This window comes from Bubalus kerabau, chromosome 5 (genome assembly GCF_029407905.1).
Source record: "Bubalus kerabau isolate K-KA32 ecotype Philippines breed swamp buffalo chromosome 5, PCC_UOA_SB_1v2, whole genome shotgun sequence".
NCBI lineage: Eukaryota > Metazoa > Chordata > Mammalia > Artiodactyla > Bovidae > Bubalus > Bubalus kerabau.
In genome coordinates, this window is record NC_073628.1 from 101,309,451 (window position 1) to 101,331,829 (window position 22,379).

The following is a 22,379-nucleotide window of genomic DNA, read 5'->3' on the forward strand; positions in this document are numbered from 1 at the left end:
TATCCCCACATATCTCACTAGCCAGCCCTCTGATTACCTAAAGCTTCCCCCATTCTTCTCTCACTTAATGCCTGGTTTCCTTCAGGTGCAGCTCAGGAAGGATCTCCGAAGCTCCCACATGAACAGATCCCTTTCTGATGCCCTATGCTCACCAGCATAGTATGGACCAGACACAGCACTAGGAAGACGCCTGCAGTGTATCAGCCTTACATAATTACACATGACACCTTCGTTAACTGTCTCAGTGGTAAAGAATCCACCTGCCAATGCAGGAGATGCAGGTTCGATCTCTAGGTTGGGGAGATCCCCTAGAGAAAGAAATGGCAACCCACTCCAGTATTCTTGCCTGGAGAATCCTATGGACTGAGGAGCCTGGCGGGCTACAGTCCATGGGGTCGTAAGAGAGTCAGATACGACTGAGCAACTAAACACACACCTTAATTAACACTGGTCTCCCCATCAGCTGCATGAGGACAGGGACCATGTCTGCCCTTCTCTGGGCTGGCACTTTATTATTACTTGTTGAGTAAATAAACTGCCATGACTTTAACAGTAACTGAGAGTCACACAGCCCCCACAGGACTACAAGATCCTAAAATATTTTCTGACACCTCCAATAATAATAATATAAATTTTAAGGTCACAATATTATTGTAACATATTCCAACACTTTGAAATTAAATGTTCATACATGGAACCTGCTAATTCTCTATTAATCAGAATGAATGCTAACCAGACTATCACATCTTTTCTAAACATGCAAGGCATCAGCAAACTTTCACATCGTAAAAACACACAGCACAAAAAGCCTACACACACAGGCTACATGAATAACTATTTGCTCTCTTGGAATCCGAACAGTCCAATTCTAGCCTAACAGGGAATTAGAGTTTTTCAACAACAAAGCCTACTGTAGTAAATGAATTAAAACATTTTTTTTAGGGCTAGATGCTTGGCTGCTTGAGTTAGCCAGTGCACATGTGTGTGCTCAGTAGCTCAGCCATGTTTGACTCTTTGTGACCCCATGGACTGTAGCCTGCCAGGCTCCTCTGTTCATCGGATTTTCCAGGCAAGAATACTGGAGTGGGATGCCACTTCCTACTCCAAGGGACCTTCCCAACCCAGGGATCGAACCTGCATCTCCTGCACCAGCAGGTGGATTCTTTACCAGTGTGCCATCTGGGAATCCCAAGTTAGCCAATACTAGTTCTCAAACGGTGGATCCATAAAATGGATTTAAACTGCCCAAATTGATCCCTACATTCAATATATAAGCCTTATCAATATAAAAACTGCCTTTTTCGTAGAAATTGACAAGCTGATCCTAATATTCACATGACAATTCAAGGCACCCAGAACAGTCAAAACAATCTTTAAAAAGAACAGTTCAGGGACATTTTCTGATATCAAAACTTAACTACAAAGCTACAGTAATCAAGACAGCGTGGTACTGGCATAAGGACAGACATAGGTCACTGGATTAGAAATGAAACTCCAAAATGAAGCCCACACCCTTATGGGCAGCTGGTTTCTTACAAGGGTGCTAAATACTTCATTGAGAAAAGAATGGTCTTTTCAAAAAATGTTCCAGGACAACTGGATATCCTCACACAAAACGATGAAGCTGGAAGCCTATCTATCTCACAACATACAAAAATTAACTGAAAGTGAACCAGAGACCTAAATGTGAAAGCTAAAATTGTTCAACTCTGACAAGAAAACACGGGTGTTAATTTTCATAACCTTGGACTAAGCAATAGTTTAATTATGAAAGCAAAAGCAACAAAAAGCAGGTAAATGGAACTCAAAATTGAGAACTCTTGTGCTTCAAAGGAAATCCACAAGAAAATGAATCCACAGAATGAGAGAAAATATTTGCAAATCCTACATCTGATAAGGGACTGTTATCCAAAATATATCAAAAAATGCCTACAACTCAAAAGCAAAAAACTAACTCCATTCAAAAATGGGCCTCGGCCTTGAACAGACATCCTTCAAAGCAGACATGCAAATGGCCAATGAGCACAAAGATGCTCCCCATCAGTGGCCTTCAGGAAATGCAAACGAAAACTACAGGACACCACTTCACATCCCCAAGATGCTGCTGCTGTTCAGCCGCTCAGCTGTGTCCATAAGAATGGCTACAATCAAAAAGACAGACAACAGCAAGTGCCAACAAGGATGTGGAGAAACTGGAACTTTCAAACATTGTTAGCAGGAATGTAATATGATGTAGCCATTTTGGCAAACAGTTTGGCAGGTCCTCCAAAAGTTAAACACAGAGTTACCATATGACCTAGCGATTCTACTCCTAGCTGTACAAGAGAACCGAAAACACTGTCCACACAAAAGCATGTACACAAACGTTCACAGCAGCATTATTCATAGGAGCTAAAAAGGGGAAATAAGTGTCCATCAACTGGTTAACAGATAAATAAAATGCAATGTGTCTATACAATAGAGTACTATGCCACCATAAAAGGAATGAAGTTTTGATATAAACTATAATGCTGGGCTGGAAGAAGCACAAGCTGGAATCAAGATTGCCAGGAGAAATATCAATAACCTCAGATATGCAGATGACACCACCCTTATGGCAGAAAGTGAAGAGGAACTCAAAAGCCTCTTGATGAAAGTGAAAGAGGAGAGTGAAAAAGTTGGCTTAAAGCTCAACATTGAGAAAACTAAGATCATGACATCTGGTCCCATCACTTCATGGGAAATAGAGGGGGGAACAGTGGAAACAGTATCAGACTTTATTTTTGGGGGCTCCAAAATCACTGCAGATGGTGATTGCAGCCATGAAATTAAAAGACGCTTACTCCTTGGAAGGAAAGTTATAAGCAACCTAGATAGCATATTGAAAAGCAGAGACATCACTTTGACAACAAAGGTCCGTCTAGTCAAGGCTATGGTTTTTCCAGTGGTCATGTACGGATGTGAGAGTTGGACTGTGAAGAAAGCTGAGCATGGAAGAATTGATGCTTTTGAACTGTGGTGTTGGAGAAGACTCTTGAGAGTCCCTTGGACTGCAAGGAGATCCAACCAGTCCATCCTAAAGGAGATCAGTCCTGGGTGTTCATTGGAAGGACTGATGCTAAAGCTGAAACTCCAATACTGTGGCCACCTCATGCGAAGAGCTGACTCACTGGAAAAGACCCTGATGCTGGGAGGGACTGGGGGCAGGAGGAGAAGGGAACGACAGAGGATGAGATGGCTGGATGGCATCACCAACTCGACGGACATGAGTTTGAGTGAACTCCGGGAGTTGGTGATGGACAGGGAGGCCTGGCGTGCTGCGATTTATGGGGTCGCAAAGAATCAGACACGGCTGAGCGACTGAACTGAACTGAACTGATAATGTGGATGAAAACATTATGCTAAGGGAAAGAAGACAGTCACCAAAGGCCACGTAGTGTAGGATTCCATTTGTATGAAATGTCCAGAACAGCCAAGTCCAGGAAGAGAGAGTGGACTATTAATTGCCTGGAGCAGAGGGGAGGGAGGAAAGCAGAGCGGCTGCTAACGGGCAGAGGTTTCTTTCAGGAGTGATGAAGATGTTCTGGAATCAGACAGTGATGACAGTTACACAGCTGTGTTTAAACACGCCAAAAACCACTTAATGGTATGTTTTAAAAGGGTGAATTTTATGGTAAAAGAATTATACATCAGTAAAGCTATCCTTGTACATTTTTAAAAGTTATTTATTTTTAATTGGAGGATAATTACTTTACAATATTGTGATGGTTTCTGCCATACATCAACATGAATCAGCCATAGGTTGATGTCATCTTCCTCTTGAACCTTCTTCCCACCTCCCACCCAAAACTGTTATAGTGAAAAAAGTGTCAAATCCCTTTGACTACTAAAACCACCTGATGACAATGTTTCTTTTAAACATTATATACTTGCCTCGTTTGTTAAGCAGAGCATACGTGGTGTTGCTTTTGTGAATACACTCAAGGTCATCACTATGAAGCATCAGTCACTGAGCAGCTCACGGACCTCAATGGTGTGCTGGCTACTAGCCTCTTACACAGACCTCCAAACCTGCTCTCTCAGCCTTCCACCTGTTTGCTCTCCTTTTCTTTCCTCTTCTCCCATGAGAAATCAAGAAAAATCTGAGAGTAGATGCAGGAAGGATGAGAAGGAAAAGCAAACAAGTGTGCATTCAGTGGCCATACGTCCTTAAGACATAGGCTGCTCCCTGTTTCCTCCTCCAGACCTCCGCCCTCTTCAGAGGCAACATCTCCAGCCTCCCAGATTTCGTGGTCCACGACAAGGGGAAAGGCAAGGAAGCCCACCCAAGTATGTGAACTGGGGGACACCTCAAAAGACACAGGCACACACCCCCCGCCAACTGCTAGTTCTCCCTGAGAACCACAGGGCAGAGGCTGCCGGACCACGAGGCTCCCGCGTGCATTGCCTGCATCGTCACCCCTGATTTACCCATACACACGCCCAGGCAGGCTGAGGATGCTGGGCCTCGTGGCTGGAGCCACAGTGAACATTTTCTCAGTAAAAAGTTTACTCCCTGGTATCTGGCGGTTAAGAATCTGCCTTGCATATATACACTATCATATGTAAAATAGTTAGTGGGAAGCTGCAGGGAGCCCAGCCTGGTGCTCTGTGATGACCTAGAAGAGTGGGATGGAGAGCGGAAGGGAGGCTCAGGAGGGAAACGGCATATATCTATACGCATATATGTATATAATTACGACTGATTCGTGTTGCTGTACAGCAGAAACCAACACAAAATTGTGAAGCAATTTTCCACCCCAATTAAAAAAAGAAAAAGAATCCACCTTGCAATGCAGGGGACACAGGTTCAATCCCTGGTTGAGGAATTAGGATCCCACATGCCACAAGGTAACTAAGCCGTGCATCACAGCAAAAATAAAAGATTCCACAGGACAGAAGGAAGATCCTGTATGCTGCAACTAAGATCCGACCCAGCCAGATAAATAAATGATTTTTAGAAAGGAATTTTTTTTAAAAGTTTACTCACTATAGCAAGTGAATGCAGGAAATCCATTTTGGGGTCAGTATTCTTCCTTTTACACGGTTTGACAGAGAGAGGTTAAGGCATCAGGACCCCATGCTATGGTCCCCTCCTCCCACAGTCCTTGGCCGTGAGCCCCTCAAAGTGATCAGACGACCAGCAGATCCAAGCCCACCCTCCTTCAGCGTGGACCAGACCAGGGAGAATCCCCAGCCTCTGAAAACAAAACCACCAACTCAGAGAAGTCAGTCCGACCCTCCGTCCTGAGCCCTTTAAACACACGCCACAGAGACTGGAGTCAGAGGACAGAGAGCCCCGGGAAGCCACACGGCATGGAAGGTATGAGCGAGGCATCATGTCAGCGAGGAGAGGCAGAAGGACCAGCACAGAGGGGAGCCGGCAGGGCCAGGCTCAGCCCCAGGCTCGAGTCCACTGCAGACTCACGGCTCCCTTTGGTCTCCTTCCCGCGAGGCTGAGGTGGCTCCACTCTCCTTACACAAAAGCAGCCTTCACTGCACCTAGGACGAGCGCCCATGATCCCTGCGGGAAACTGCTCCAACTGCTTCCCCTGTGACACCAGCGTCCAGCGCCCACCCTCTTCTGAACAAATGAACCACAGAGCTGATGACCACTGTGCGTTCACTGTGGGGGGGGGGGGTGTGCGTGTGTGTGTGTGTGTGTGTGTGTGTGTGTGTGTGTCTACACACACACGTGGCATGAGGTGGATTCTGAACCTCCATTTAAGGCACCACCTGCCAACTTAGAATAATGAAAATACTGCCACATAGTTACTCTCAGCTGCTTATAGATACTTTTATCACTGGGTTTTATATCCATTTGGAGGGTGGTTTTAATCATAAAAAAACATACATAATGTAAAACTAACCACTTTAGCCCTTTTTGAATGTACAATTCAGTGGCATGAAGTCCACTCATGCTACTGCTGTGCACCATCCCTGCTCCCCACTGTTTATCTTGAAAAGCATCCTGAAAAATCCTGACTTTTTCATTCTTATTAAACAAATGATTTCTGTCTCTGCTCGGTCATCGAGCGACAAGGGCACTGAGCCTCCAGAGAGGTGGTGCTGCGGGAGGCTGGAGAGGAGGGAGCAGAGAACACCCGCAACCACTTGGAGCAGCCCCAGAGCAGCTAAATTCATCCTCGGATCCTCTAGACGTGGCCACAGAGGCCGGAGACTAAAAATACCTGGAGAGGACAGATAACAGCTGTCAAGGAGACTCAGCTCGGTTAGAAAGGTTGCCACTATCACCAGATTTGCATCAGAAGACAGCCAGGCAGCAATGGGTCATTTGGAGAATAATCAGATTCAGTAGAGAAAGACTGATGGGCCTCACCTCCCAGAGTGCCTGGAATAAATCTCTGGGCCTTGAATTTGGTCAAGTAATCCATGATCAATTTCTGGAGGACCCCTAGGATGAAAAACAAGTACTTCAAAAATGTTGAGTACCCACTCCCTACCTTCCACTGGTTATGGCTTTCTTTGTAAGCACAACAGCCTATATCAATACAAGTAAATGAGGAAGAGACCTCCATGAGAAGCTTCATCAAAGCAAATGGTTCAGCCAGCACATTTCAACATGGTAGAGACAGAAAGGATAAGGCAGTGTGTTGCCAAGAACACCGGGAACTTTCACTTGCCCCTCAGTATCTTTAAACAGGAAAGAAATGTCCCAACCCTGATGCCAGGCCTTGAGCAGCCCAGGGAATGTGCCCAAGTGAAGATGCAATATGATCAATTACAGTGGCCCCGCCGCAACTCCCCAGTCTACCTGAGTTTCTTAGTAGGAAGAGTCTAGCAATCAATACATCTTCGTAACAGTTATATTAATCAACTCCGGGAAATAAAGCTAAATGAATATAAATAATACTACCTTACACAGAAAATGTCTGAGGTTAGCAGACACTTTTGCATCTGTACTCATGTATTATTTAAGTCTATTTTTCCAAAACTATAAACTCTCATCCATATCAGAATAAAGACCTGAAATGTGTCACAGGGAATAACTAAGCAGAATGAACATTTTTGTGCTGTGCATCTTTTAACAACTTGAACAATCTTTTTACAATTTTTAACTCACAGCATGTTAGACCTAAAGAGTTAAGCCCTCTTGGTACACCAGAAAGAAGGCGCCTGGGCGACTACGGTTCAAATTCCTCCTACACTGACGGCCTGAGCCAACACATTAATTCTTGACCTGGAGCAAGTACCTCAAAAAGAAAAGATAGAGTTACACAGGAAAAGACAGCTGCGTACCAGCATAGCAAGACATGAAGCGAAATCCCACACATCCAGCTTCATTTTCTTATCATTGCAAGTCAGAATGGGAAGGAACTTTAGAGGTCGTCACCAGGACTACCCTCTACTCAACACGTGACTCCCCTTAAAATTAGGACCGACTAACTCATTATGCGAGAGCTGAAGCCTCAGAAAACCAAGAGGAGATGCTGAGCCAAAATGGAGAGCAATGAAGTAGGAGGGGGTGAGGAGGAGAAGGCGGCAGAGGCCAGGGAGACAGGCTCCTCACACCTGGCCTGAAGAAGAGGCAGCCAGGACAGCAGAAAACACACACCTCCGGCCGGAGTCCCTGCTCCCGTTCCCCAGTGTTTCTGGCTACAGAAAGAGAAGGGATGAGCTGGGAACCACTGTGGACTTGTTCTCAAAGCCACGCAGGAAACCTAAGCCTCCGTGGCCAGAGGACTCATCTAGCACTGTTTGGTTCAGGGTAAGACAAAAATGATAATGCTGACACCACAGCTAGACTGCCCAACATTTTGAAATCTGAGCTCCAAACCCATAACTTTTCATAAATCCTACAGCAGTCCACAGGAAAGCATGGTTTTGAAAATGAGGCAGTGTTTACAGAAACCCTATACCATTAAATATTCCTTTCTTCAATAGTATTTACAATCAGATTCCTTCCTGGAAATTGTATTTAAATAATTTTAAAACGATTTAGTTCTTAGAGAAAATAATAAACGTCTTTGAGTCAGCTTCAAATGCTTATTCATGTCTACTTGCTCTCAAGTTTTTTTTCTCGGAGCATCTACTTAAAGGAGAACGCAAGACAACAGACCACAAATCTCTGTTCCCCATCAGAAAACTCGGGTCATCCGAAAAGAACACAAAGCTCTAGTTTCATTTAGGGCTGGGAGAAGACAGTATCTCTGAGTTGTCAGGAGGTTTAAGAAGTCATCTCAGGAGTAACACTGGATATCAATCAAAATGGTTGCAGTTCGAATCATCTCTAACCATAAATTGTAACTGAGCTAAAATGATTTCTAAATATAACACACTTTACTTCTACATGTTTCTTGGCAATTAAATAACTGGAAAGTCAACAAACCCCCAAGAAACCAGAGAAAATGAACTTTTTTCAAGCTCACCATTCATCAACTACAGGAGGCCTGAAAGATGCCAGCCACTAGAGGCTCAGCCCCCAGCCTGGCCCTGCAGAGGCCAACTCCAAACAAGATTTCTTCAAGAACTGCTCTCAGGCAGCACTAAATTACAAGCAGCGACCTCCCTGGAGGAGAAGCTGGCGTCGACAGCTACAGGAGTGAGGGATCGAGGAAAAGGAAACCCAACTCCAACACAAGGATGGCCATGCCAGTTACATAACTATGGTCACAACACAGTGAAACTCTAGGCATCAAACAGTTATTTAAAATATTTCCAGAGCAATGGAACACCACCCCCCCCAAAAAAAAAAACCCAAATGCATTCCAAAAGTAATCTGTGTAGAACGTAATTTAATCTGCAGGCCTCTCTGAAATAAAGCACAATCCTCCAATTCAGTCAAATTACAACAGGAATGCTACTTCATAACAAAGGAGCTACAGCACAGCACCCTGAACTTCATGGGAGAACAAAAATGTAGTGTCAATATGTTCACAACACAACTCAATCCACAGAATCATGAGATAATTAAACTGACTGTTTTTAGGTTTCAATCTGTTTCGCCAGAAACCTTGTCCAAACTACACTGATGCAAATCAGCATGAGCAACCATGGCTCCATCAAAACAACTCCAGCATCTTTTGTTTTACCTTTTATCGCTGACTTATCGGCTGACTGATGGTGAACTGATTTGTGTATGTGCCAGAAGTCAGCTCAGGAGCACAGAACAAGAGACTTGGAAGAACCGAATTCATGAATGAAAACGCTGACGTCATAGTTCAGCTTCCAGCAGAGCTTCGGGTAGTCTACAAAGAAACAGTGCGTCTTTGGGGATGTTAAATCACTAGTCATTTACTAAAGGGTACAAGATAGAAAAGGACTTCCCAGGTGGCTCAGTGGTAAAGAATTCGCCTGCCAATGCAAAAGACGCGGGTTCAGTCCCTGGGTCAGAAAGATCCCCTGAAGAAGGAAATGACAACCAGCTCCAGTATTCTTGCCTGGAAAATTCCATGGACAGAGAAGCCTAGTGGGCTACAGCCCATGGGGTCACAAAGAGTCAGACAGGACTGATGACTGAAACACATACAAGAGAGAAAAAGCCCTTGCCCAAGATAAGGAAAGGGAAAGAAGAGGGGAGGCCGGGAGGCGGGGAGGCGGGGAGGCGGGGGGAAGGGACAGGGAGAAAGAGAGAGAAAGCCAAACGAACAAGCTTTTCCCTTGACCAAACATGAAAAATACATGGTGTATATGCTACAAACAATCATCACTTCTAAACCATGGAAATATTTCATATTATTGTTAAAAGCACTATTTTAAAAAAAAAAAAATATGGTTAGCTATGTCTCTAAATAAGAACATAGTCTCATTCCCATCTTATATCTTCCTCCCACCGTGCACCATCACATTCAAAAAAGAGCACACCGTATAGATTAGTTCTTCACTAAAAACTACCTGGCATTGTCAAACCATGCCTAATTTTGAGCAATTCTGAATATAACAGGGAGGGACTCAGTGATCTCAGGCAAGATACTGGAATTTTTATGTCGGGGGACAGGGGGAGAGGAATGCTTTTATCTAATGATGGAATATAAACTAATAAAAAAGAGATTATAAAAATTGGATTTACTTAGAACTATTAAGAACAGCTAGTGTGCAGACTGTCTACATTTTTCATCTCCTGACAGAATTTAAAATACAACTAGCAATACAAACCTCTATAAAGTTTAAACATAATTTACTAAGATCCTTTTATTCAGGACACTTAAGTAAGTGATTCCTAGAGTCCTAATGTTTCCTAGGAAATTTAAGATTATTACATTCTTAGAAAATAAGTAACCCTCAGAGCCTCAGTAACCTCTCCAGAGCACAGAACTAGAAGGACATTCTCTCTTCTTTACCATTCATGTGGCTTAAAATAGCCACTCACCCAAAATGGACTTTTTTAAAATTTAAGCAGTAAACAATTTTGCCAATAAACATTTTGAAAAGAAAATCTTATTAAGTTAGAATGCAAGCCTACCGGTTTTATCTGTAAATCCAAAGTGTTAAAAGAGATCATCTCACATTTTTACCACAAATATCTTTGATAGAGCATCACTACCCCCTTGTGGATTCACAATAAAAAATCTTTATCTTCAATCTTCACTTTTTAAATGTTTAATTCTCCTGAACTTCCATTAAAGTTTACATTCTCTTCACTAAGGGGTTATTTTATTTCAATTACTTTTTAAAAGAGAAAAAACACTTAACAATTTAAAATCACCAATCCAATCAACTTTATCTTCTAAGCATCCCCATTTCAGGGAGTTTTTCTCATACAATAAGTATATTTGCAGATTTCAACACGGCAATCATACCAACAATCCATTTTTTCTTTAGGATACCTGAATTTATACTTACAGTCATCATTTTAAGATTATTTTTTTTTAAATACAATGGATAATTTCTTCACTATCACATTTTTTCTCTTTGATAATTTCCCACTTTATAACAATTTCTTTTTATTGCTTCCAAATGGTTTGATATCCATGTGCCCCAGAAAACCAGTGGGGCACATACATCCTCAAGAAGAACTTTTCAGATAAGCATTAAAAGCCAAATCTTAAGTCTTAAAAAGACTAATTCTTGATTGTACTGCTGTACCCTCAGAAATGCTTTCTGACCATCTAAATCAACCCTGATGAAGGCAAAAAAAAAAAACACACAGAACCTGGCTTTCAAAACTAGAGAAAAGGACTTTCTTTCTTTTCATTTTTTGTTTTCTAGTTGCAGGAGTGTCTTTGGCTGTAGCTGCATACCATTCTAATGTAACACAGACACATACTGCTAAATGTAAACTTAAATAACTGGTTTACCACTTGGTACAGATACTAGATTTAGCTGGACGTATAAATCACCACCGCAGTAACATGCAGGCTCCAGAGAGAAGGTCCGAGTCCTGAAGGGTCAGACTCCAGTTTTGGGGAGTCAGCGCCCCCTTTTCTCACAGATGTTAGACACAAAAGCAGGGACCAGCGATTCACTAGTCCCATGAGAAGACTAACTCCAGTATTCATTCTAACGGCTAGGCAGAAATAAAGGAAGAAGGATCATCCACTTAGCAAGTGTTTTTAAGTGACTCAATACATGATCTTACCTTGTGGTAACTGATAAGGAAAGACTGGAGAGACAGGCCTGGTCTGTTAAATGACTGAACGCTCCACATCACCTGCTCACCCCAACAGAGCCTGTCTATGCAAAAAGAAGCAACTGACAAGGTGCCCAAAGCCAGCAGCTGAGCCAGAGGGAAGGGGGTCAGAGCTAGCCTTTGTGGCTTCCTTTTCAGGGATTCGTTATGACTGCTGGTTTTAGATTTCAGTGGGAGAGAAAGGGAAAGGGGGTATTTGGATGATATCAAGAAGTGAGATCGGGGGTGAGATTAATGCCACTTAATTAGCGTCCAGGTGACAGCATGTTTGAAACTGTTCTGAACTCAGCCTTGAACATTTTATTTCAAGGCACATCACTATGTGCACTTGTAACTACAAAACCACACGGCAGAGAACTGAGCAGGGAATCAGCCCCAACCCAGCATATCTTCCTCCTCGCAGCCACCCTCTGCTAACAGTCTCAGAAAGGCATGTGTTGGTTACCTGTCGAAGGGCCTTGCTAAATCTTAGGAGTAAATAAAATGTGACTGCACTTTTCCAAATAAGCAAGGGACTCATGTATGACAGAACATGCAATTCCATCAAGAGTGAGCAGAACACTGGGGTAAACACACAAGAACCATTTCAAAAATACATCTTACAAGATGTCAATTGGCTGAAACTAAATGAACCCTCTTTAATAAAAAAAATAAAAGGGGGGGGAGTAATGTGGCTGACACTTGGCCTCTCTTTGCAGCGGGGTACATAATATTTCTTTTTTAGTCCAAGGTAATGAACTAAAAAATGCTCAGGAAGCATTACCAATCTTTACACAAGGAGGCCCATGACCTTCTACAAGCAATGCCGTTCAAAGCAGAAAGATGCAACAGAACCTTAGAAATACACAGCCAGCATACTGATAGGGGAGAGGGAAAAAACACCCTTTACTTTGTCCCATCACATAAAAAAATCGAGGATTGCTGTCTAATGTCAATATATACAGAGAAACACTTTCCTTACAAACACATGACAAATATTATGGGATGGAAGACCATCCACATGTCTACAAGTTTCCCTTTCTAATGACAGAACAGCAATACATGTTAATCACAGGACTGATGGCCACGACATCCATGGATGGCACAAAATAGAGATCTGATGACATCTGATCAACTAAATCCTGAACTTGATTAGATATTCTGAAAATAACAAAAAGACAAGACAGAGCCATCACATGCTGTAATGCAGAACAGGGCATGAGTGACCATGCACTCTAACTCAAGTTCTATGGACAGAGAAGTGGAGCCAGGACACTCCTTACCCTCACCCTGAGAGACACCAAAGACCACAGAAACAGTACCGTAAAAGGCAGAGTGACATTTCAAGATCCCACACCACCTCCTGGATGAAGGCCCCAGATGAAGTCTAGACTTGCTGGCTCTACCCAAAGAAATGTATCATTATCAAGCCAAAGAAACTGAAGGAAGTTGGCTAAATGTAGCAAAAAGAAAAATTTCCAAAATCCCACATGGGGAGGCCCAGGCACTGGAAGGACACAGTGTTTCACCAAGGATGCTGTCCAGTCACAGATACAACCATCACCCCTTACCTTGTGGCTTAAATCCCAGTCTATCTCCCTACCAAGAAGTAGCACTGCCTCTCACTACAGGACAAAAAGAATTGTGGGCATCCCTCTTTAATGACAGAAAGACTTAAATACAGCAGATCTACAAATATTTTTTTAAAAATAATGATGAGAAGGGCAATAAAGAAACCTTATGGGAAAAAAAGGGAGGTAGGATTTAAGTCATCCAGAACATCAAAAGAAAAAAAAAAAAGGTCATGTTAAGTGATTCTAGAAGATACAGAACATTTTAGAAAATGGTCTGTGATAATGGAAATTCAAAAGAAACACACATCACCTGCCACCACAAAAAATATTCAGTCACATCTTCACATGGATAAAGGACCCCATACTACAAGAGTCTTACACAAAAGCTCTTCCTAAGAATGAAATACTAGCAGAATTGGTTTCTACAGACACTGTAGAGGGGAAATCTGATTTAACACAGGAGGGAAAGAAGAAGTACCTTTCAGGTTAATTCTTTATTATTACTGTCACCACTATATACACCAAACCTACACCCCAAAACACTGAAGCTATTGACCAAAATAAAGGAAAGGTACAAATAACAGTACCTTTAAAAAGCGTAAAGAATTAAATCACATAATAAATAAAAACTGTAGTAAGTATACCAGATACCAGGCCTAAGAACAGTCACTAGAATTAGGCACAAAATGTAGATACAACACTTTCTGGTAGTGAAAGTGTGACAGCAGTTCATACACTCCTTACTATCTGATGATATGAAATGTTAACCTTAAGAGAATATTACCTCTCTTCTTCTATCACTGTTTTCTATAAAGGACATATATGATCTCATATTCTCTACAATACTTACTATGCTGCTCTTCAAATGCTACACAAGCATCAACATATATCTAAATGACCTGAAAGTTACACCGAGACAGAACGAAGATTGACTACTTTTTTCTACACACACACCCACACCCACACACATACACCCCACACACTGTCTGAAGGAAAGCTGTTAAGTGCTTCTCCCAGTCTGCCCTCCACCCTCTCCACCACCCCCACTCCTGCAGGGGTGGGGAAGAGCTCAATGGGATAGTACACTGCTCGAGTATGTCTTTGTAAGATTACAATCCAAAAAATTAAAGTTCACAAGAGAATTCCCTGCACGAATATATAAATAGACAAGTGTAAGACAAACTGAAATGTCACGCTCACTAAAAGGTAAAGGAAACCCCTATGGTCTCAAATAGTCACATAAACCCTCACCCCCCCCAACACAGACACACACAAACACACACACAGAGACAGACACACACACAGACACACACTCCTGCATGAAATACAAGCTCAGTGAACGTCTCTAGGATGAACACACTCAATGATGGGAACATGGATGTAAAGACAACTTCTGTCCAAAAGGCCAAATGCAAAGGTCCCACAAAGGAGGCAACAGGCACAAACAGGAAGTGAAAGGAAGAGGACGCATGAGAGTCACCTTCTGTTGTTTTTTCCATGAGGAAATTGGAAAGACGTACATCTGCACACAAAGACGTGCTTCCCCAAAACTCAGGAGAAAGGAAAAGGAGACTGGCCCAGAGGAAGGAGGAATGGAGGCAACATCCAGCCAGAAGATGGGCACTGAGAAGCAGGCCGGAAGAAATACAATCCCCCAGGTACAGGGGCCACACCCAGCATAAACAGAACTAAATAATGCCTCATGCCTCTAACAAACAGGTTATTTTAAGAGGAAAGCCTAAAAACTAAAGAAACAGAAAATGTGGATGAGCAGGATGTATAAAGATGTCTCAGAGAGGAGGCAAGAGCAACCCTACCCGTTTGAAAAGAAAAACCTGACCCACTCTGACCTTGAGTAGAGGTTGCTGCGCACATGTCAACCTTCTGAAGCCATTGAACATGGAGATGGAGAAACTCAACATTTCCCAGATGCAGGATAAGTCAGATTGTCCAAAAGACAAGGGAAGAGATGTCCCATGGGTCACCCACCTTTGTCCAGAAAGCTGGGCAGAGGCGTAAGGGGTGCAGGGGAGGGGCGAGGGATGCTCTAACAGAAAGACATAAGAGAAGTCCATAAGAGGACAGAACCCGTCTAGCCTGGCGGTGCACTGGAAGGGGAAGACAGAGAAACTGAGCTCTGATAATCTGTGAGGACAGGTCACACAGAAAGCACCAGCGCATTAAACTCACAGAAAGGAACCTAACTTCGCACACTAACCTCGATCGTGTTCCTCTAACTTTAGCAATTTCCTCCTACTGCCCACAGATGGAGCACCCCAGAGGGCAGGGAAAATTCCAAAAGGCAGGCGGTGTTACTGGGCAGGGCAGGAGAAGATCCAGCACTGGAAGGGAGAGGAATCTGCTGGGAACACGCCAACACAGACAGCAGGTAGTCAACTCCTGTTTTCCCACGGTCCTTAATACTATATCCTAAAAATACACAATTCCATCAACTGAATATAGAGGCAGGCAGAATAGAAATAGCACAAAAACTTTTAAAAACCAAATTAATAAAAAAAAAAAAAGGAAATTGAGGTCAAAAGCACAACTTTCAGACGTTGAGTATGATGCCCACTGGAGAGCTCAATACAGACTGAGGGGCAAGGTTGTGAAGTCAAGGACTGATGCTGAGCCATCCTCCAGGTATCTGCCTCCAGATTCAGTAACCCAGGTGGAAGGGCTCCTCACTAGAAGAGCTCTTCAAGGACCCCCAGTGCAGAATCCTGACAGAGCTGGGGCAGGGGGATGGCGGTGATGAGGTTCCATACTCAGCCTGTCCCAAAGTAAGACTCAGCTGATGAACGAGGCAGAAGCAACCACTGGAGCTACAGAAGGGAGGGACCCTGAGCCAAGGGGAACCAGCCAAATACACAAACTGTGCGGCTCACAGAAAACCTGGAGGATCATCCCTCCCACCCTCTCACAAAGTGTCACAGGCCCTCCCAAAGGTACCTTTTCCTAGCATGCACAACCTCTCTCAATTATTTAAATGGCCAAAATAAAACAGTGACATATTTACGGCTATTCATTCCTAGTTCTGTCACAGAAACACATATTCTTCTCCCCCGCTCCTATCCTTTGCCCCAAAACACAGGAAATCTCTCTCTCCTACACCGCAGTAAAGAAGTAGAGATGAGAACTTTTCACCCTGTGAAGGATCAAGCAGGGATGATCACTTAAATTCAGAATGCCTAAGTCACGGCGGGTAGGGGCGAGCCCTCTACACTTTGCCTATTCAGGGACCTGGTGAACATTCAGGATGTCATTCTGCTTATTCTGTCCAGTACAAATGACAGAGGAAAGAGCGGCAAGAAGTGGCCATTTATCAATGAGTCTTTGGATTCCTCTAAGCTGAAGAGTTCCCAACAACCGTGATGCATATCTATGTCCTTACACATTAAAGTCTCCATATACACCCAAGATGTAGAGATAGTCATCTAACCCTTTCAACTTCTGTATAAATGTAATGGATGTAATTCCACCTATAAATATTTGCCTGTATGTGTGTAGATATAAACAAATGCATAGTATCCTTTTTCTTTTGCCAAAAGAGAACCAAAGCCACAAAAAAATAGAAAGCCTCTCAATTTCCCCTTCCCTGAAACCTTTAAGCTCGAAAGAAATGTTTGGATCCCACAAGAGACAACACCAGGACGCAAGGAAGGTTCTAGTACAACAATGAGCACACTAGCAACCTCTTCCTGAATGGCATGTGGGCGACATAGGTGTCTCCACTCCCTTTTCTGGATGGAAAGGCATATGGCTTCTTCTTACCCAGCCAACATGAATACAATTTAAGAAAATTAGAAAAAGTCAAGGTAACAGGCTCACTAAATATGGCTGACTGGGAAACAGAAGCCATAAGGAGGATATGAGTTCTCTTAAAAAAGAAATGGGAAGTTTATTTCCAGGGAAGGTTCAAAGTCTCTTGAATGAAAGATGTACGAAGTCTGGTTCTCAGTGCACCGAAGACAGTAATTATGAACACCCAAAGCCAAGGGCACAGGAACCTCTTCCTGGGGGAGGTGGGGGGGTGGGGCAGTGTCAATAGATGAATGCTTCCCCCACCTAAGAGCAAGAGTAAACTGGAAGCAAGAGCAGACCCGTTTCCCTCAGACACAGGCTCGCTGCTGGGACCCCTTCTCACTCGAGTACCAGGCACAATGGAAGCCCTGCCCTACATCTGATGGGGCAACAACCCTCACCCAGAGGAGGAACTCCAAGGAGAGGGACACGACAGGGGAGACAGAGAAAGGGGGAAAGGAGCCCTGGAATGTCCAGTTCTTCCCAAAAGAGAGAGAGAGGGCAACTCAAAGGGTATTCAGGAAATGAGCTCACCCCAACCCAGGAAAGTGTGCGGAGAGGATGCCTCCTCTGTAAGAAGTGTCTGCTTTCCTATTTAGAAATGACTTCTGAGCTGCCCAGGCCCCTATGACCCACTGGGAGAGGCAGAAGAACAAGGGGAGCCCGAGTCCCCTTGTCCTGGCAAAAGGGTCAACAGATGGTGTGCAGAGGCCCCAAAGATTCCACAGAAGATGAGAGGATGAGGCGGACCCCTCTGCCAGAGGAGGATCAGGGTCACAGAAGGTAAAGGGCAAGGGAGTATGAAGAGCCTCACTCGCCGTACCATCGGAGACCCCACCCTCCTGGCTGCGAGGGGCGCAAGGGCAAGAGTGGGATGGGAGCGACTGCTAGGGGCGGGGGTGCTGCGCAGGCCCCCTCCCCGGAAGGAAAGGGGGAGGGGTCACACGAGGCCCTTCTGTCCGGGGACGCTCAGCAGGAGAGGGTCCCCCTGGTGGGGAGAAGCGCGGGGACCCCGCCGGCTCTGGGAGGCGCCCACGGGGCTCCAGGGTGAGGCTGGACAGAGTCCGCCGGGCCCCGCCGCCGAGAGCCAGAGGCGGCGAGGCTGAGCGCCGGCCGTGCCCCGACAGGAACCGGCCCGGGGCAGCGGGGCGCGAGGCCGGAGGGGGCCTGAGGAGGATAAACTTTCCGCCCCGCGGCCCCCACCGGCGCGGGGGGCGGGGGCCGCGCCGGGCCCGGGAGCGGCGGGGATGCCCGGTCCGGGTGGGGGAGGCGCCGGCCCTCCCTCCGCGGCTCCTCCTCCTCGCTGGGCCCGGCCCCCGCCCGCCGGCCCCCCGCCCCTCCGGCCCCAGCCCGCCCCCGGGTGGGGGTGTGCGGCGCCGCGCTCCGCCGCCCCGCGAGTCACCTCAGGACCTGGCCGCGCACCGCCCCCCCATCCGCCGCCCCCTCCCCGGCCCGGGGCGCCCGCCCGCCGCCGCCGCCGCGCCCCCGCGCTCCCGCCCGGCGCCGCCGATGCCCGGGATGTCCGGCGGGGCCGGGTCCCGCTGCCCGCCGCGCCGCCCCCAGCCCCTCACGCTCCAGCTCTTACCTTCCGGCTTGTTTTCGGCAGCCATTTCCCCTCCGCGCGCCACATCCTCCTCCTCCTCGCGACCGGGACCCCGAGCGCGCGCCTCGTACCGCCGCCGCCGCCGGCCCAGCCACCCCGCCGCCGCCGCGCACCCGCCCTGGCCCCGCCCCGCGGCCCACGCACTGCACCCGTTGGGCCGTGCGGCTGCCATTCATCGCTCCCACCACCAATCGCCCCGCACCAGGGGTCTCACTACTCTCCGGGAGGAGCGTCCTATCCATCCGGCCCATTGGCTGGTCACCACCCAACGGAATGAAAGGATTGGTCAAGACTCAACGCCCCCTCCCCACCCACTCCCAGGAAAGCCCGCCTTCCAGACCTAAACAAAGCTTTCCAGTGGCCAGAGCCCGAAACAACTGCCCAATCAGAAAGGGGCCGACACGGAATATTTCCTCGAGGCCGAGACGTGCCATTTTGATTGGGCCTTAATACAGTGTTTCCCAGGCCGTCCAGACCAATCAAAGGGGGTTCCCGGAACTCGGGACCGGCGAAGGGAAGCCCCGCCCCCGAGCGTGACCGTCATGAGGAAGGCGCTCGCTCATTGGTGCGCTGGGGCTTTTCCCGCGTGCTCCCGGGGCTGAAGGACGTTCCCGGGGAAGCCGCTGCCGGCGCGTGGGGTACCGGTGGCAGTGGAGAATGCAGCGGGATCTCCGGGATCCCTCAGCCTCCCGCTTCCGGGGGGCAGCGGGAGCCGTGGGGGCTCGGGGCTGGCTTCCGCCGGTCGCAGCGCTCGGGAGCCGGCCGGCCCGCCGGCCCGGGAGTCCGGGCGTCGCTGCGGGCCGTGGGGGGTGGGGCGCGTCTCCGCCAGGCCCCGCCCCTTCCCCTCCCCCCCGACGACCCGCCCCCTCGGCCCGCGCCGCCGCGGCCCCTCGCGCGGGTGCCCGGCCAGCCTGTGACCGCCGTCGCCCGCCCCCGGTGCGCTCCGTTGTCCCCTTTTCTAGCGGCTTAAAATACTTAAACTTTATTTTGGTCACGTTGGCCATGTGACCCGCAGAGCCGATGACTCATAGATGCCTGTCCCAGGATGAGGCTGCCGAGCAAAATCTTAGAGAAACGTTGATCCTCGGCGAGCCTGCTCGGAGGGCGAGGCGAGCCAAGTTTGCTTCCATCCTGGGCTCACATTCGTGGCTTTCCCGAGCGAATATTCCAGCGTCCACCGCACTCACGCCTGGTGCAAGACGAGGAGACCAGCGAGGTTTCAGTCGCGGAGAGAGAACCCAGAAGCGGTTTACGGGCCATCCTGGGAGGGAGAAGGGAGGGACAGACACACCGCTGCAGCTTCTCTGCAAATCCATCCACCTAGAAAACCAACACACACTGCACAGAGAAGCCTAAAGCCAGAGGAAATGGCAAAGATGAAAATGCCCCGTCGCAGAAAAATTCAGGAATTGTGCACGTGGGCAGGTAGTACCGGAAACAAAGGAGAGGGCTGAAAGCTCCAAGTTTAAAAAAAAAAAAAAAAAGGAAGAAAAGTTGAATGAAAAGCAGAGCTCCAACCACTCTGTGTGGCTCTTGTACAGTTTGCAGTGAGAACCTTTCAATCCTCTACATTTTATTTTGTCCTTTTCTACCCGTAGGTGACAACTAGCAGGAGCAGCGCAGGGTCCTCATTTGAGTATTTTGGCACCAAGTTGACTGTCAGAGTGAATTTTGCTCCAGTTGTAACGACATGTGTTCTTTTTCTTGTTTTCTCAAGTGAAAATTTCTTGTTTCCCGGAAATAAAAATGTTCCCCCCAAAAAAGTTTTGCTTTAGAGACTAATTCTTCAACAAACTTTCATTTTATGAGGGTCAAAAAATGCAAAATTTTAACAACGAGGGCATAACATTTTATCGATTAGCATTCTTAATAGCACCTGTGTTGACGATTTGTGTGGTGAAGCATATTCTTAAAAGTGCCGGTGGCGTTGAAAATTAATGTAACCCTTTTGAAAAGCAATTTTACGGTATGTATTAAAAGCCATAAAAAACGTCTGCATCTTTTGACCCAGTAATCTTACTTCTGGGAATCTATTCTAAGGAAATAACACTAAATGCCAAAAAAAACTATATGTGTGAAGGTATTCTTCACAGGATCACCGTATTTATTACAACAAGGAAAATGTGCAAATGTTGGATGTTTAATAAGTAAATCATGTTGTATCTATACAAGAGAACATCATGGTAGTCACAGACATTAGAAACAGAAAGGAATATTTACTCATTGCTAGTTGCGGGGGGGAGGGGCAGGGATAGTTTTCCGAAAAATGGCATTCTGTTACATGTGATATAATTCTAGGTAGAAAAAACTGCATTTTGAAAAAAGGCTTGATAAACACCCAAAAAATGACATTTGGGAGATTGTGAGTGGTTTTTCTTATTGTCTCTATTTTCTGTAATATAACTATCAGATCAGATCAGATGAGTCGCTCAGTCATGTCCGACTCTTTGCGACCCCATGAATCGCAGCACACCAGGCCTCCCTGTCCATCACCAACTCCCGGAGTTCACCCACACCCACGTCCATCGAGTCGGTGATGCCATCCAGCCATCTCATCCTCTGTCGTCCCCTTCTCCTCTTGCCCCCAATCCCTCCCAGCATCAGAGTCTTTTCCAATGAGTCAACTCTTTGCATGAGGTGGCCAAAGTACTGGAGTTTCAGTTTTAGCATCATTCCTTCCAAAGAAATCCCAGGGCTGATCTCCTTCAGAATGGACTGGTTGGATCTCCTTGCAGTCCAAGGGACTCTCAAGAGTCTTCTCCAACACCACAGTTGAAAAGCATCAATTCTTCAGTGCTCAGCCTTCTTCACAGTCCAACTCTCAAATCCATACATGACCACAGGAAAAACCATAGCCTTGACTAGATGAACCTTTGTTGGCAAAGTAATGTGTCTGCTTTTATAATTAAGATATATGTTTAAATCTAGACTTCTTTGGCAGTCCAGTGGTTAAGACTCCATGCTTTCAATGCAGGGGGTGCCAGTTCCATCCCTGGTCGGGGAACTAGATCTCACTTGCTTCATGGTGTGGCCTAAAAAAAATTTTTTTATTTAAAAACTATAAATCAATATATATATATTTAAATTTAAAATAATTCTTTCAAATGTTCACTAGAGACTAGACACTGTTAGATGCTGAGGATGTGAAGTTGAATAAGGTGGCCTCCCTCCAAGGGGTAAAGCCTAGCGGGGTTAACATATGTGAAAAACAGCAGGTCAAGTGCAATGGGGAAACAAGAGAAGATACTATCACCTGGACCTCAAGTCCAGTCTATAAAACTATAAAACAATACCACTCTGATCACTAATTTTTTGTTTAGGAAAATGTAGTTATAAAAAATATGATGGATGTTAATGTGTAATGGTGACTGCAGTCATGAAGTTCAAAGATGCTTGCTCCTTGGAAGAAAAGCTATGACAAACCTAGACAGCATATTAAAAAGCAGAGACAATCCTTTCTGACAAAGGTCCGTCTAGTCAAAACTGTGGCTTTTCCAGTAGTCATGTACGGATGTAAGAGCTGGACCATAAAGAAAGCTGAGCACTGAAGAATTGATGCTTTTGAACTGCGATGTTGGAGAAGACTCTTGAGAGTTCCTTGAATAGCAAGGAGATCAAACCAGTCAATCCTAAAGGAAATCAGTCCTGAATATTCACGGAAGGACTGATGCTGAAGCTGAAACTCCAATACTTTGGCCACCTGATACAAAGAACTGACTCATTTGAAAAGACCCTGATGCTGGGTAAGACTGAAGGCAGGAGGAGAAGGAGATGACAAAGGATAAGATGGTTGGATGGCATCACCGACTCG

The 22,379-nt window shown here is 45.8% G+C and overlaps 1 protein-coding gene across 2 annotated transcripts in view; it reads right to left on the reverse strand.

Moving 5' to 3' along the window:
- LOC129653099 (calmodulin-binding transcription activator 1-like) overlaps window positions 1-18,705 on the reverse strand; it is an 84,582-nt gene extending 65,877 nt beyond the window's left edge. Inside the window, exon 1 of one of the 2 annotated variants that reach the window (XM_055582418.1) lies at window positions 18,551-18,705. In XM_055582418.1, coding sequence (XP_055438393.1) covers window positions 18,551-18,595 — 45 coding nt within the window. In that variant the 5' untranslated portion in view covers window positions 18,596-18,705. Of the gene's footprint in view, window positions 1-11,557; window positions 11,642-18,550 lie in introns of those variants that run through there. The other variant, XM_055582417.1, reaches the window with a different exon arrangement.
- Between the last annotated feature and the right edge of the window lie 3,674 nt (window positions 18,706-22,379).